Below are 16,826 nucleotides of genomic sequence, written 5' to 3'. Positions count from 1 at the left end.
CAGTTTTCGTTAAATAATGATAAAATCTATAGAGAAGTACGTCTTTTCATCCAACATAGTTATTATATTTTTATATATTTTTTTTTTCATTTTTACTTAGTTTAAAACAGTGTCAATATTTATAAAACCGATGGTTTCAATCGATTAATTTTAGTATTCTATAAAAAAAATACATTTTAATAAATCATCGATGATTCTATTGATATTTATATATAATTAAGTATAATTTTGTATCGATAATAATATCTTAAAATTTAAAAATCGTGAAATCCAAGGATAGATTTTATTGTAGTTTATATTTATATATACTAAATTATTATTTGCAATTTCACATTATTTATATTTTTGTTGATACAATATAAAAAGACATATCGAAAAAACACAATCCAGATATTATAAAAAAAAAATAATATGAAATATTTTAAAATACCTATTAATTTTAGTTAAATTTGGAAGAGAATATTATAAGGATTAGAGGTGGAGTTGATCAAAAGTATGCAAAATATGATTAATATTTTGATTATATAGTATATCATTAAATTTTTTATTTTACTATTAATACAGATGTTATAATAATAATATATATATTTATTATTAGTTCAAATATTTTTATAGTTTAACTATAAAAATATATGTACTGAAAAATGTTATATATTATAAATTAAATAATATAATATTTAAAATTTGGTTTTATGATTTGACTTAATATATTATTTACTGAAAATAAATAAATTATACTTTTTGGTTAATCTAAAAGAAAAAAATGCTTATTACGATATTAATGACATTTTGAGGAGCTTAGAAGAGCTTGAAACTGAATCAAAAAATAAATCAATATTTTATGACAAATGACAATAGAAGTATCTCGGTTTTAAAAGTAATTTTTATACGGGCATTAGTTAAATTGCTTTTGTATATTAAAATAATATGCATTTTTATATATTAAAACATTACATTTTATGTAAATATTTTATACATATTTATGTTTATGAATTACATTTTTATCACACATTTTTTTTATGTTTTCATATTCTGTAAATAAACAATCACCATTCTACCTATATATTACAATATATTAACATTGGTGTTTCTAAAAAATATTTTGATCATATTTCACTAGTATTTCAGTAATAATATCATTACGTTAATATTTAATTGAAACTAAATTTAATATCTTTCTAAACCCTGACATTAAATTTATTAATCATAATAGTAGTAACATACCACTAACTTTAATTTGATAAGATTTATTAGTGAATTAGTTATTGGTCAAAGGTTAAACATTTGATCATTTATAATATTTTATTTTATTTATTTATTTTAAAAGTTATGACTTATGAATATTGTTTGATACATTTAAAGTTAATATAAATAATAACTTTAAAAAAAACTTTGCTGTATTTATTAATGAATTTAAACATAAAATATCTACAATGTAAACGCGTAAATACAATTGTATTTTACACAATTTTACGCGACATTAAAATGGTCTGAATAATATTATACGATCTAAGAATTAAATGAAATAACAATTGTGCCTCGTTATAAAGTCAATATAGTTTCCATAATGTAGTTAGAGTATAAAATACAACATTATTATTTTTGTTTACAATTTATTACATAGATTATGAATAATACGATGTACTCACAACTTTCCATTAATTATTTAGAACGTATTTTTATTAAAATTACATAGTTAAAGATGATTAATATTTTGTGTTTTATAGGATGATACATTGAGGTATCTAACATACTAGTGAGTGACAGATTTTTACATGATATATCTATCGACTTAAAGCACAGTGAACAACCGCTATAAATGTATTAAAAAACATTTTTACTTTTATTTTAAAACCAAAAAGCTTATTCAAAATAATATAGGAACATAAATTATAACTATTATGGGAATATAATTATATAATAAGGTTTTTTTTTAACACAAAAAGTATACTCAGAAAAATAAAATAAAAAAAATAGTTTCTAAAGAGTGTATAATAATATACACTTTGACATGGGTTGTCCTTTTACTTTTGTGATGGAAAAAAAACTAATTTTATGCCCATGGCCGAAATCCATTGGTTAAATCACAATACTCGGCTGTCCGAAAAAAAATTCTCTGTTGTTATTTTGTTTGTATTTTCTGATACATCTTTGAGATGAAAAAATGTCATTAATCAATACAGTAGAAAACCGTTTAATTTCAATTTTTCGAACAATAGTAAACTATGTAGCCAATATGACAGTTTGAATATTATTTCTGATTTATTATGATAACGCAATATATGAACGATAATTATGACTATGTGAAATTAGCGCAATCAGGGGGCTGTTGGATTGATAAGTACCTTTTATATTTTAATTTTAGCCAAAATCACTAGTTCCAAAATGTAAAAAAAAAAAAAAATTTACACATTTTTTTTGTCAATATTTCATATACCATAAATAAATTATATAATACTAATATTAATAAATTATACAGGATTACTGTATTTATAATAATATTTATAACGTGATTTCTAAAAACTTTAAATATTCCTTAAAATGGACTCAAGCATAGAGTTTTTCATTAATTATAGTTGTTCTATAACTAAAATATATTAAAACATTTATGCATATTATATTTATAAAAAAGTTGTAGGTTCCTTTGGGAATTTTTAAAGTTGACGTTGCCTTCATTAAAATATGTATATATATATAAATATATAATGCAATAACGTTTTTAGATTTTTTTAAATAAAACAACTTTCGTACTACAAGTTTTTCTCTATTTTTAATATTTACATTATAGAATTTCTGAAACATAAATTTTAGATCTCCCTGTATATTTACTATACAATAAAAAATCTGTAAATATTACTCTGTTGATTATTTCAAGCAACTAAATGGCAATCGTGTTTTGTATCGATACTTAAAAAAAATAGCAATAGTCTATCTCTGAATCAGCAAGATTAAATAATGCAAAAAGTTTGAAAATATTAACAAATAAAAAAATGGTTGCATCTGACAATTTTTTTCTATACAATTACTTATAATAATCACTACTCTTTTTAATTTGAAGAAGTTGCAGTAAAACATGATTAGAAAATGTGAAATATAAATTTATGCGTAGGTACATTTATATTTTATATTTTCTATTCTATTTATTATTTATGAATAATAATGAGCATGGATACTATCTAACATTAATAATTTTGTATTTAAATAATTTATATTTTGAAATAATTTGAAATAAAAAGCAATAATTGTATACATGCACTTAACATGAAATGTCAAGGACTGTGAATTAACAGGATAGCTCACCTCGAATGTTAATTAATTTTAGTGCTTATTAGATAACTCTTACTATTGTTGTTACTGCAGATTAATTTCTCAATATAACTTTTTTTCTATTTTAAAATAAGTGTTATTAAGTTGACTAAAAAGTTAAACAAATTGTATAAAACCAACATAGATTTTTTAGAAAAGTGTAAGATAATGATTATAGAACCTTTAAGTATTTGATTTGATGAATTGCAAGGTGAAAAATCTAAGTAATTTGTCTTTTTTTCCATCAAATTATATTATTACATATAGAAATAAGAAATTTTTTAAAAAAAATGATTTTTTTATTATAATATTTTTAACCCTTTATAACGTATTTAAATTAATTTGGTAATACTAGCTATACTGAAATAGAATATTCGAATTTAAATATAATATTCTGAATTTTTTTTCTTCGTTATTTAATAAAATTACAACAACAAAAAATATTTAAATGATAATATAGCTATTATCTATAAAATTTACATACATTCTATAATTTTAAAAATTAGATTCTAGTTAACGGTTAACGTAATGAAAATATTTATCGAGCAAATAAAAAAAAAAAAATGGCTCTTTGATTCTTATAATTTTACCACACCTTACTAACCCAAAGTTACTGACCATTGGCGCATGGTTTATGAGTGGTGACTTAACCGAATAATTGTAGGTTTATATTAGGTATATTATAATATCATATGTACACATCGTATACAAATGGGACAAAGTTATTATTAAATTGGTAATGTTATCTTGACGCATAATCGTGTATGGTCGTTTGCCGTAATATTATAAAGGACTTAAAATCATTACCTTTGCAAATATTATCTTGTCGACATAATTATGTCATTGTTTTGCACAATATCTAAAACGAATAATATTACACACATATCATTGGAAATCCCCACTAGGTTGGGTATAAAATTAGCAATGGTGAAAAGGGTCTGGCGTGTTTTAGACGGATAAAAGTTATGTAGGTTTATTATCAGCCAAATTTGCATAACTCCAATAATCACGTGGTATACAACCCAACACTCCAGTGTACACAATACTCATCATCAGCGGCCATTCAAAATACATAATTATAATGATATAATAACACCAGAAAATATACGCACGTGGTTCCGGTCGTATGACGTATAACAATGACATATTTTTACCTTTTTGCTGCACTCCTCCGGCTCCACTAACGTCGTCGTCTTGCTGTATCCGGAAACTGGACCTCCGATTTACCGGCGACGAACCTTGCTGCTGGTCCACACGGTTTTGATATACGTCGTACGCTGACGCTCGTCTCGGCAGTTGAGCTGCAAACAAAACGATCGAATGAATCACAGTAATTATTTATCACGGTTCGAAGTAAAAATGAACTGATATTAAACGTTTTAAGAATAAACTGTATCACACTTATAATACGTATATATGCCCGTTAGATCTTTATATGTGTGTATAATAAAAGTCTATACAAGTACGTGTGTATTTTTTATTATTTCATTGCAGGTTATTAGAAGATCCGTCATGATGTATTTAATCAAGTACTCATAGAATTTTAAAATAAAAAACACACTTATGTTGAATTAAATAAGGTATTTATAGTAGCTTAAAATACATATTTATATTATTTTTTTAAATTATTTTCAAAAATAAAACGACGGTTTATCTTAATACATCGGAAATATCGAAACAAACAATGTGCACTGTGATAATAATGGATTTATATATATATATATATTTTTTTTATCTCGGTCTACATCATGTGCACAAAATATAATGATTTATTTTAAGCGTCCTAATTTATTAAATGAAACACTATATTTTATTATCAAGAATTACGATGATAAATTAACGTGCTTGACGACTCAAAGTTTAATTATTATAATATAGTGCATTGTTAATTACAACTTGTGACTCACTAGCCCATTGAAACGTAAAACTTAAAATCCTTTTCATTCTCAAAATGTTTACGATCGACTTTTATTTATTAATCAGTTGGTGAAAGTACGCCGCATCAATGCACGTTCATCCTAATGTCAAAGTATAAAAGTTTTTCTTTCATTTTAATTTTTTATTTTAATTTCTCGTCGAAGTAATGATTAATAACTTTAATGGGACTGTTTGAAATTATTTATGACTATATTTACTACCGTACAATTGTAAAATGTTTACAAAAGTATATTCGATATTATTATGATGGGCGATGTACCGAATTTACAATTTTTTTTTTTCTATACAAACCTTTTAAATGTTTATTTACAATTATTTACATTAGTATAGAATTAAATAAAATAACTATACAAAAATAAGTATCACAGATCAATCGACCTAGATTCGAATAAGATAAATCTATCAACATTAAAATGATTATAACATAGTAATATTATAATTCATTATGACATAGAAATACTATTTGTAAAATTATAAAATTGCAATTTAGTTTAGTATATCAAAAATTAGGAATTGAAAACGTATTATTTTATATTTAATTACAATAATTTAAATATTTTATTAACTAAAAACAACAAAATGCACATAAAGTGTAACTTTAGCATTTACAGCTTTTAATATTACATTATATTTCAGATTTCAAACAAAGCATGGAATGTCTCTATATCGATTGTAAATAGAGTTTAATAGTTAGTTTGAGGAGAAAATATTCAATAAAGTTTTCACAAATGTGAGGAAACATTATAAAGAATTTTTTGATAATACAAAGAAACCCAAACACATACGTTTTTAACTGAGGGTAACTCGAAGTATCTTTTTGTAAGTGAATATTTATCATTGTTTTTAAATGTATTATGACCTGCAATACAAAAATAACATCCATACTGTATAGTGGACTATCAAATCCCCTTATATTATAGGTCATTTCATTGTATTTCTCGCGTAATTTTATGGTTTGTGATTATTTTGTTTGAATATTACTGAGATAAATTTCATACGGTACCTACATTTATCAAGAATTATTCAGTTTAAACTTAATTATAAACATTATTTTTACGAAATTGTGTTTTAATGCATTTGTTTTTATAGAAATTTTTACTCATATATTATTTTTAAAACTTTTGTTATAAAATTTGTACTATTAAAATGTTTTTGCATATACATTAAATATTTATATCCCATTATTATAAGATGTAAAAAAAAATCTTTGTTTTATTTATAAATGTTTATGTAATAAAATACAAAAGACAGAAATGTTTTTTTAAGTTCATATTTGCAAGAAAAAACCACACTCTGACATAAATTTGACCCCAAATAAAAAAAAAAAGTTAAAAGTCAATTCATCATTATGACAACTAACATAACATTTCATAACAACCAGCTCCAGCGAAAAATTATGTAATATTGTTATTCTATAATTATTAATCTTGTCCTCACTTGGATGTAATTTTATTGTTTATTGGAATATGAAATATTTAACCAATATACAAAAAGGAAAAAAAATAGTTTGTCATTCTATAAGACTGATATATTCGAAGACTTATCGAAATAGTGTGAAGAGCAACTATACAGCCAACCGTGGAAATTATTACCTTGTCCCTCAGCAGTCAAAGTCGAAGGTACACCCTGTCCTCCTTGTTGCCCGACGCCGGGCTTTATGTCATCATCATAGCTATGCTGTTTTTGCACCCTGGACTTTCTTCTTACCCTTTGAACAGCACCCCGTGCTCCTCTCCTCCAACGATTTTCTGCGTCGTCAGGATCATCCGTGGAATCATCTATTATATACATGCAGTTTGCAAGTATTAATATTCGACCATCTCAATCAATCATTTATAAAATTATAATGATATAACGTAACCGCAGTGTTCGCCGAATTAATTATTAATTTATTCGTTATTATAACATATTGTATAATTATATCAATTCGAGTAACATTATAAATATTAAATATAATATGTTACATTTATTAAAATGAATGATATAAATTGAAGAATTGATTTTATTAATTTATGTATATATTAAAATTAAGACAGTTATCATGCATTGACTCAAAAATTTAGTAAAATATTGAGCTTTTTATTTGGTGATAAAAATAAATGTGAATTCATTATTAAACATAAATAAAAATTTCAACACGTATACGAACTACGAATGAAAGTTTTTTTTATATAATTTCATTAAATACAATAATTCAAATAATTTCAAATCCAAAGTTCTAAGTCTGAGTAATAAATAATAATTTTAATTTTTGAACCAAAAGTTCATATAATTTATATTATTGTGGAATATATTTATGTTTTGGTAAAAGTCTAAATACCAGTAAGACCTAAATTGCAAAGTTCAATCTCAGTCTTCAATGATATTATTTTACGACTACATAATATAATTTGTCCTGAAATTTAAGCATATCAATTTTTTTCATACCATTAATAAGATTTATAAATAGTTAAATCTATATATGTATATAGTTATTGTAGTTATTTAATAAGTTATTATTATTATAAATACGAAGAACGAATTCAAAATACTTATTCCAATCTAATAATACTCCATTTGAAATATATATGTATATATAATATATATTATATATATTTTTTTTTTTTTGGTATATTTTTCTTATACTTCGTATTTTTACCATAGTAATGTTTCCATTTATCATTAGTACAAGTTCGAACAGCACTAACACCGTAACAGTTGTAGTCGTAGATAAATTAATGCTTTTACTGCAACGTACATTTACCTATGTATAATATATAATACGCTATTTCTGATTAAAAATAAAGCAATTAAAACGTTAAGCTTTGACAGCTATTGACTTGGAACACTCTTCTGAATTAAAACCTTCACAGATATATTGTTCTACCAGATCTAATAAGAAATCAAGAAAGCAGTAAATGCGTTTAAAAGCTATGACTCATTATAGTTCTTAACTTCTTGAAAAACTTATGCACCTAATATGCAATAGAATACCCGTCTAATTGAAAGTCCGTGACTTTGTATCAAAATTTCATGTCTAGTTTTGTTTATTTGCGATTTAATAGACGATTATACGAGTCTGTCGGATGAACTCAGAAACTTTGAAATTAGGGTCAAAAACGTTTCCCAAAACATAGGCGAACAAAAATAACGAGCCTGTAAGCGTAACAACTTAAGTTAAGTAACATATTTTTGAAAGACATGCAATAAATCTACCACCACAATACAAAAATTATTATTATTCCTTTTAGAAGGCTACTTGTTGAATAAATAATTTTTTATGTTAATTTTTCAATAAAATAATCTCCTAAAATTTGCATCTAATTAACGTTGATGGTTGTATTAACAATCGTATAGTCCATGATCTTTCAAGTTCTCGCGTTCACTCAATTAGCATAATATTCAAATTACACTACAAAAATGTATGCTGTAGATATATAATACTGGGATTCGTCCTCATCAAAATTACTGGAGTTATGGTTATATTATATTGATGTAAAATATACTTGCATATCATAGGTATGAAAAAGCAATAAACATTTTTTAAAACGAACATATTAATACAATAATTATATGATAGGTAAATCAAAAATAAATTATTCAAGCATAGCAAAGGGTGTTTTAATAATGATACCATAGATAAAATAAAAATTGATTTATTGAGTCGGTAATCCCCTATCTCATTATTACGCGGTAAAAAGATTAATTAACACACCATATCCCGCTCGTGTGTGTTATTATTATTACCGTTGTATTATACTTTCATCTAACATAATTTCATTATTATGCAGGAATATAGTATGTTAGCCGCGCCCAAATATAAGTTGTGCAGCTACATATTTATGTATAGTATAGGGATACAAAAAATAAAACGCAATAATACAGTAAAAACTTTGACCCAGCACTTATCTTCATTGAAAAAGGTACATTTATACCTTATTAGGGTTGTAAACAACTCTCCATTCCTATATATGCACACGCACACCAATTATTCGAGTATTTGGTACTCGTTGCTTAACCCGTGAACCTAAAACAACCCTAGACTTTTTGTGAAAAACCACGCTAGGTGTATATATATATATATATATATATATTATTAGCGATAACTTAGGCAGATGTCAAACACAATAGTATTTAAGATTATGACCACAGTTCATCTGTACAGAAACGTTCAAAACTAACTATCTATAATATTGTCATTATTCTGTAATACTATAGTATAGATAAACATATTATATTATATAATGAAATACGCACTATAATAATCACTTTGCAGTTAGACGCAATCATGCATAATATAGCATAATCAACACAGTAAAATAATTCCTCCCTAGAATAAGCAACTTAAAAAAGTCCAAATTAAATTCTACTCCATAAATGTTCAGATAAAATGTATCTATGTGTGGATTCTAAGTTTTTATTTTATGTATAAGACATTTATTTCATACCCGATAAATATTCCAAATTTTGAGAATTAAGATATTAGAGTATTAGAGTGAATTTATCAACATTATCGACACTCACAATATTCACTGTACAGAAACTTATCAATCTTCAATAAAACGTTATCCACAAGCTTGATATCATACATTTTAATGTAGGACAATCAAGAATTTGGATTCAACAAAAGAAAACAAGTAGGTGATTTCGAAGTCTTAAAAACAAAAAAGAGGTATAAATAAATCCCATAAAGTGTCCAAGTCCATGTAAACATTTTTGTTTGGTTCTATACAAACAGTCAACTTCACATACCTCCTTAAAAATATTATTTGATAGTGTCTGGAGCGGGAATTACCTATATTTAAACACTATATTAACATGTTGTGTTCTAATATGTTAATGAAATCTTATAAATCTTTCGAGTACTATAATGTCTTATTAAAAATTATTATCGGTGACGATGAAACGTTTTTTTTTAAATCCGATAAAATTAGGAGTAGATTGTAACGAAAAGGAAAATTAATCAGATTTATTATTTTTATCATAATATATTATTACTAGTTTAAATTGACGATTAGAGTCTGTGTTCTTGAATAATATTATATTTAATTACAGTATGTAATAACATTAAAACTGGCATTTTTTACAAGAAAATAATGTATGATAATTATATAAAATAATAAGAGTTATTATAAATTAGGTCTTCTAAACGCAGTAAACACTGGATAATAAAGAGCTTAAAATGTTTCTTCAAATACGAATTAGTATATTGTTTTGTTAAACACCTATAGTTTACATTTACTAGATTTGATTTCAATATTATACATAATATTTTTTATAATAAGTTATAATTCTATTCAATGAAAAAACTTTTTTTTGTGTATTTCCGGGACATTTTATTTGACCTAGTTGAACAGAATTCTAAATAACTGTAATCAATATTCTAGTTTAACCGAGCAAACTAATGTCATGTATTAAACACGAATATAAGAAAGACTGGTAAACTCATAACAGTTACGTTTAATAAAAAAAAAACTTTTTTCAGTTCAAGAGTTATTGGCCTGCAGATACAAATGTAAATATATATATATAAATATGGTAATTTAAATAAAGGTTATATAGAAAAAAAAGTTAGTTAATATACTGCGGATTTCAAAAACAAACACATAAATTAAAATATTAGTAGAGAAAAAGTTAATAAGAATTATAATGCTAAGACTGTTGTTTAAATAATATCATCAAAAATCAAATTTAAATATATGACAAAAAATACAAGGAATACTATTTGAATATTTGAGAAAATGTTATAGATGTTCATATATTTTTTTAACTATTTTACGGACTTTTATACTTCGTAAATACATTTTAATAGATGAAAAACAATTTTTTTTAATTTTTAATTAGGTTGGTAAATCGACATTAAAAGAAGGGCGCTTATTTGGAAAACAAAAGTTTGTGTTGGAGCAATACATTTATTAATTAGTATAATTTCATAAATATTAAAATAATATGATCTTCAAGTATATTAAAAAAAAAAAATTAAAAACAAGAATTTGAATAAATGTATTATTACATTTTAAAAATGAAAGATAGCATGAATGGTGAAGCATTTAATATATTATTATAATAATCGCTTTTTGAGATTCCCAAATAACATCACACCTATTAAAACTGTTATTATATCATTTCTTAAAATGTTATTCATACTCTCAGTATTTATTATATTCATTAAAATTAAGCATAGTTTATAAGGAGTCTAATTTATTTATTTTATAAAAAATATTAAATTATTAATTATAATTGATATATAAATCAATTACAAACAAACGAATGTAAATTATTAGTTAGTTATGTATATATGTAACTATATTATATAATATTATACCTATAATATTATAGTTTGTATTAAGGCTTAGTTAGGTTAAACCTAAGGTATAAAGTTACACTTTTTTATAGAGTTCATTTATTTTATTTTTATAAAATATAAATTACAGTGAATTCTGTAAACAAATTTCAGAACTCTATCATAAATTACTGTTATTATTAAACATTAGATTTCAAATTCTCCAAATAATAAAAATAAACAGTAACACAATGTTGTAAGTTTTCATCCACTATATAGGCGACAGGCGTGAATATTATTCACGATATATTATGAAAGACGGACAATCAATATGACACTTTCACTTTCTGCTGTAACTCTATCGGCGCTAACGACAAATGGTCTCCCCTATTCTATTATCCAAATATTTACAATAGTTAGGTGGCAGCACTAAATTTTTAGACATCAGTCATCGATCACCGTGGCGAGACTTAAAACCATCAAGCATTCACCTTTCCAATCTTTGTTGAAGATCAGTACAAGTTCCCCTGATTGTAAAGTAAAACCGTAACACATTTATTTTATCTAATCTGATAGTACAATGACTATGAATAATGCAATTTAAAAATGTAAATAAATCTTTAATAGAAAAAAACATATTAATATATGAAATGTATTAATTGTGTTTGATTTAAAAAATAAATTAAAGACACTTATTGCATAGAAATATAATATTATTTTATTGATGGTAAATACTAATCATAGCTCATATAGTTTCAGTATAACATGGCTAAAATTGAAATTCAATATCTTCTAAAAATAAACTGTCAATTTATGTATTTTGTTTTTTTTTTTTTTACAGAAATTTGCAAAACGATAGTGATACAACTATTGTATACATGTAATATTATATTTTAGAGTATATACAAACAAATTAGATAATGCATTTTTTTTTTCTTGAATTTTTGATATTGGTGAAACGTAAACAACTACCTATGGTTTGTGTTATTCAATATTAAAATTGTTAATAATGTAAAAATATAGTCATTTTCAGATATTTATGATGTATTTTTAAACTCGGAGTAAAACGATAAATGTATTGATTTTTAACAATACGAGTGTATGTTTTTTTTCTGTCATCACATACCATAGAATTTATAACTTTTATGAATTTAGTATGTTATTAGCCTTTATAATATTATTTGAGCACCATTATACTACTATAATACTATAATATAAATCATTTTTTATTTAATAGCAAATGTTGCTGTGAATTTATTTAAATAAAAAAAATAAATAGGTAATGGATAACTATTATTTATTATCAATATTATTATTTAAATATTTAATTAATTATACATTAAATCAAATCGTGTGGCATCATTTGTTTTTTAAAATAAAATTAACTTTTTTTAAACTACCTAACTAACTAATGTGTTCGTATAATTGTAAATATAACCATTGTCTATTTAGCAATTAAAGAAAAAATATATTATTTATAAATTCATTATTAATCTTAAAATTTTATTTTAATAACTATTAATAGACAACTTAACATCAAAAAAATCAAATAATCAAAATAGAAAAGAACATCTATAGATAATTTTATGAAAATAATATAAAATATTTAAATAGAAATTTTGTTTTCTATAGGAATTACGTATATTGCTTAGCAACCTTATTCAGTCTACCGTATCCGACGTTTGTTCATTCTTGAGAATGGTTCAGTGATCTAAAACATTCATACCCTCCACAAGAATTCAGCACAAAATTTATTCAGTGCCGTTTTACTAGTCTATTAATCCTAATATAGCTCATAGAACTTCTAATACATTTACCTATAACTTGTATAATGCAAATTCAATAGATTATTTAAGTTCCTACTTATTAAAATATATCATTTATTATTTTTTTAAATTGTATGTAAATTATTGAAAATATAATATAAGTTTAACTTATTTAAAGATCTATGATTTAACATATAATTAATATTAATAAAATATATTTTTGTATTTATTTAACATATAATTATTAATATAATTGTACACAAACTCTTGATCGGATATCATACTTCATACCTTATTATATAATTAACTAGTTCATATTTATAAATTGTATCGATGACCTATTACCTATTAATTAACTATTTACATTTTTCTTCAAAAAATTAAATAATTCAAATGATTTTTTTATATTGAAATAAGTGTCTAAAAGTTTAATTAAAATTTCAGTATTGTTTATTGGTACGCGATTAAATGGCAATTTTTCATTAGTCATATATTATATTATTTTTTATTCAGAAACCAAGTTGAAATTATTAATACGTTTGAACTCCATTTTTATCATTGATAGTATGTTATCCAGTTAACCTAACAAAATTAAATACGTCAAATTTACTATTTTATTGAATAATTTTTGTGGACTATTATCCTTATTAATTAAAATTTAATTACTCAGAATCTAATTGGTTGATCATCAATTTAAATATTATATCAAATTTTCAAAAATTACATTTGGTTCACATTTAAAACGAAAAAAAATGTGTATTGTCAACACACTCCTTGTGGTATACAATATATACGAGTTAAAAAATAAAATCTACAAAAATATATTTAAAAATCCCGAAAAATCATAGTTTAAATAAATGTATAATAAAAGGATAAAGTTGGGAGAGATTAGTTTACTTGATAATTCACTCTGTATACTGAATAAGTTTTTAATTTTTGTTTAATGAAAAACACTACAATAAAACTGTAATATTTTAATAAATGATCGCACTTAAGCTTTTAATAAATCTGATGACGCTCTATGTATCTAAATGTATATTTTACCGGCAGGTATGGATATTTTTGATTCTCGGCGAGTGTCGAACCGAAATACTGTGGGCTGTGTTTGATTCGTACTTTGGCCAACTACTGCACCAGCGGATCCTCGTTTCTGTCTGAGTCCTGTATCTCTGTTCCACAGTTTGTCATCCGTGATGCGACTCCTATCGCCCACTTTCAGTGCAGCTGCAGCCTGAAAGTATTGATATAAATACACTACATAAATAAAGTTTGATAATTTTCGTATACATAGTACATTCTATATTCTACTGTCCTCGATTATTTTAGATTTAAGTAAAATTATTGTTGTTTATTTTGTAGATTCCACAAAAAAATATATCTTTCAACAGATAAATCTTATAAAGTTAGAAAATGTCAAAAAATAAAATGATATCAAAAGAAAGCGCAATATAGATCAACAGATATACAATTATCAAACATTATTATAAAAACTGTAAGTGATATAAAAATAATAGTCGATTGATAATGTAATGTTAATAAGTCATAGTATACACTCTATAAAGAAGTTAGGAAAAATAAATAAAGACTTAACATTAACAATAAATGCCAAACTATTTTTTTATATTCTAAAATAGTATGAACAAAAATTATGCTAAAAGATACTTTAATTTTTTTTTTTGATTTTACTGTTAAAATAAAAGTACAAACGTGGCAATATAATATATGTATAAGTACATAATACATTATAAAGATCGTATACGATCAGATAAAATCTGTTTACGCGTAATAATATTATATAAGTACATATCATATCATTTTGTATTATTGATGATATTAAATATTTTTTTTTTAAAACTGATTTTTGTTAAAAATAAAAAAATATATTTTAAATAATAAATTCTCAGATGAACTATTTTTTTTAAGCTATATTGTGTCCATAACACAATGACTGGATAATTTATGTGTCCACCGAAGGTTTTTATACATGTACATTATGAGCATACTTTTATTGACCACAGAAATAAAAGGTAAATAATTAATGTGAAACCAGCTTAATGTCCAGTGTCTACCCTATTTAGGTAGATAGAATATTAAAGAACTTTTATAATATCATGATATGCAATTATGATAGGTTTATAAAAGAACTTATTTGAAAATAATTTTAATATTAATAATGAGTTACAGAACCGTAAAAGTGTCTGTTGTCTTGGAATAATCTTACGAACTTCAACTTTAATAAAACAAGTATTTAATTGTTAAAGAGATTAATGTAATACATTTGCATTTTACATAAAAATTGACAAAGAAAACTTAATAAATTGTATTTATACCTATTTTATTTAAAGTTTTTATCTCATACATGTCATAATAAATTCCTAATTTTATTATTATTATAATTTTATGCAGAGTTTAATTTTTAGTGTTTATTTTATATTTTGTGCTTACATGTAATCTATGTAATATATAATTAAGCATTATATTGAACAGTAAGAACTTTTAGTATAACAGAAATAACAGATTGTATTTTGGAATCAATTTAAGTGATTAAAAATATTATATTCTTGTAATAAATAATAATATTTGCGTGAATAACAGTTGAAGGACAATAATTGTAGAAATAACTTAGTTGTTCAGTTGTAAAATAAATCCAAATTATTATTAGAATACATATGTGTATATATTATATTATTATTTTATAAATGGTAAGTACATGAAACTGAAGTAGTACCACTGTTTTTTCTATTAAAATTAATATATATATTTTAATACATAACACATACACATGAATCTATTGTAGCATTATTAACATATTTAATTCAACATTAAATTAATTTAACATTTTAAATTTACTTATATCTTGTATTTCTAATTTTTTGAATTGAAAATATAAAAATGAAATAGCAGTATAATACAAATTTACTTTTATAATAGCCAACATTAATTTTAAATATAATGTGTAATCTTGTATAAAATAGCAATATTGTATATTAGATGCATAATTTTAGAATGAGTTTTGTGTGCATTAACGTATTCCACTAATGTTTAAGATACGTTTTTTATTTATTTAAAAACTAAAAGAGTTTTTGTTTTATGTGTAATTTCTGACTTTTTTCAAACGTACCGACAATTAAAGTGAAAGGTTATTTGTAAAATTTCAAAGATAATTAATCTCTTATAATTATTGATTTTTTCTTTAATAATTTAGTAAATTAAATACAGTTCCACTTTTTCTTTTCAATTTCATAATATCTATTATTTCTTTAAATCAATAATTATTTATATTATAAAGGTATAAGATTATACTTTCACGATTCACAGATTTAATAATTGGAATATTTTTTTTTTCGTTCATTATTTAAGGATTTGATAACTACTGTACATGGCTGATCTTTATCGGTATTATGATATACATTGTCATAATATGATGTAAACTAAAAATAAGTGTGATAGGCTGAAATAATATATTTTCAATATAGGTTTTAATGAATAGTAAAACACGAAATAAAAATAGGAATTTATATTGAGATAAAAATATATTTAAAATAGTTAATTCT

At 23.4% G+C, this 16,826-nt stretch overlaps 1 protein-coding gene across 2 annotated transcripts in view; it reads right to left on the bottom strand.

The window, feature by feature from the left end:
* Positions 1-16,826, bottom strand: part of LOC113553652 (regulating synaptic membrane exocytosis protein 1) — a 186,865-nt gene that overhangs the window by 32,884 nt on the left and 137,155 nt on the right. For both annotated transcript variants that reach the window (XM_026957101.1, XM_026957100.1), the window contains exons 7-9: positions 14,317-14,503; positions 6,837-7,022; positions 4,461-4,607 (exon numbers count right to left, since the gene is read on the bottom strand). In XM_026957101.1, the coding sequence (XP_026812902.1) occupies positions 4,461-4,607; positions 6,837-7,022; positions 14,317-14,503 (520 nt within the window). The remainder of the gene's footprint in view (positions 1-4,460; positions 4,608-6,836; positions 7,023-14,316; positions 14,504-16,826) is intronic.

This window comes from Rhopalosiphum maidis, chromosome 2, assembly GCF_003676215.2.
Source record: "Rhopalosiphum maidis isolate BTI-1 chromosome 2, ASM367621v3, whole genome shotgun sequence".
NCBI classification, from domain to species: Eukaryota; Metazoa; Arthropoda; class Insecta; order Hemiptera; family Aphididae; genus Rhopalosiphum; species Rhopalosiphum maidis.
Note: the sequence above shows the minus strand (reverse complement) of the source record. Positions and strands in the feature narration are given on the sequence as shown.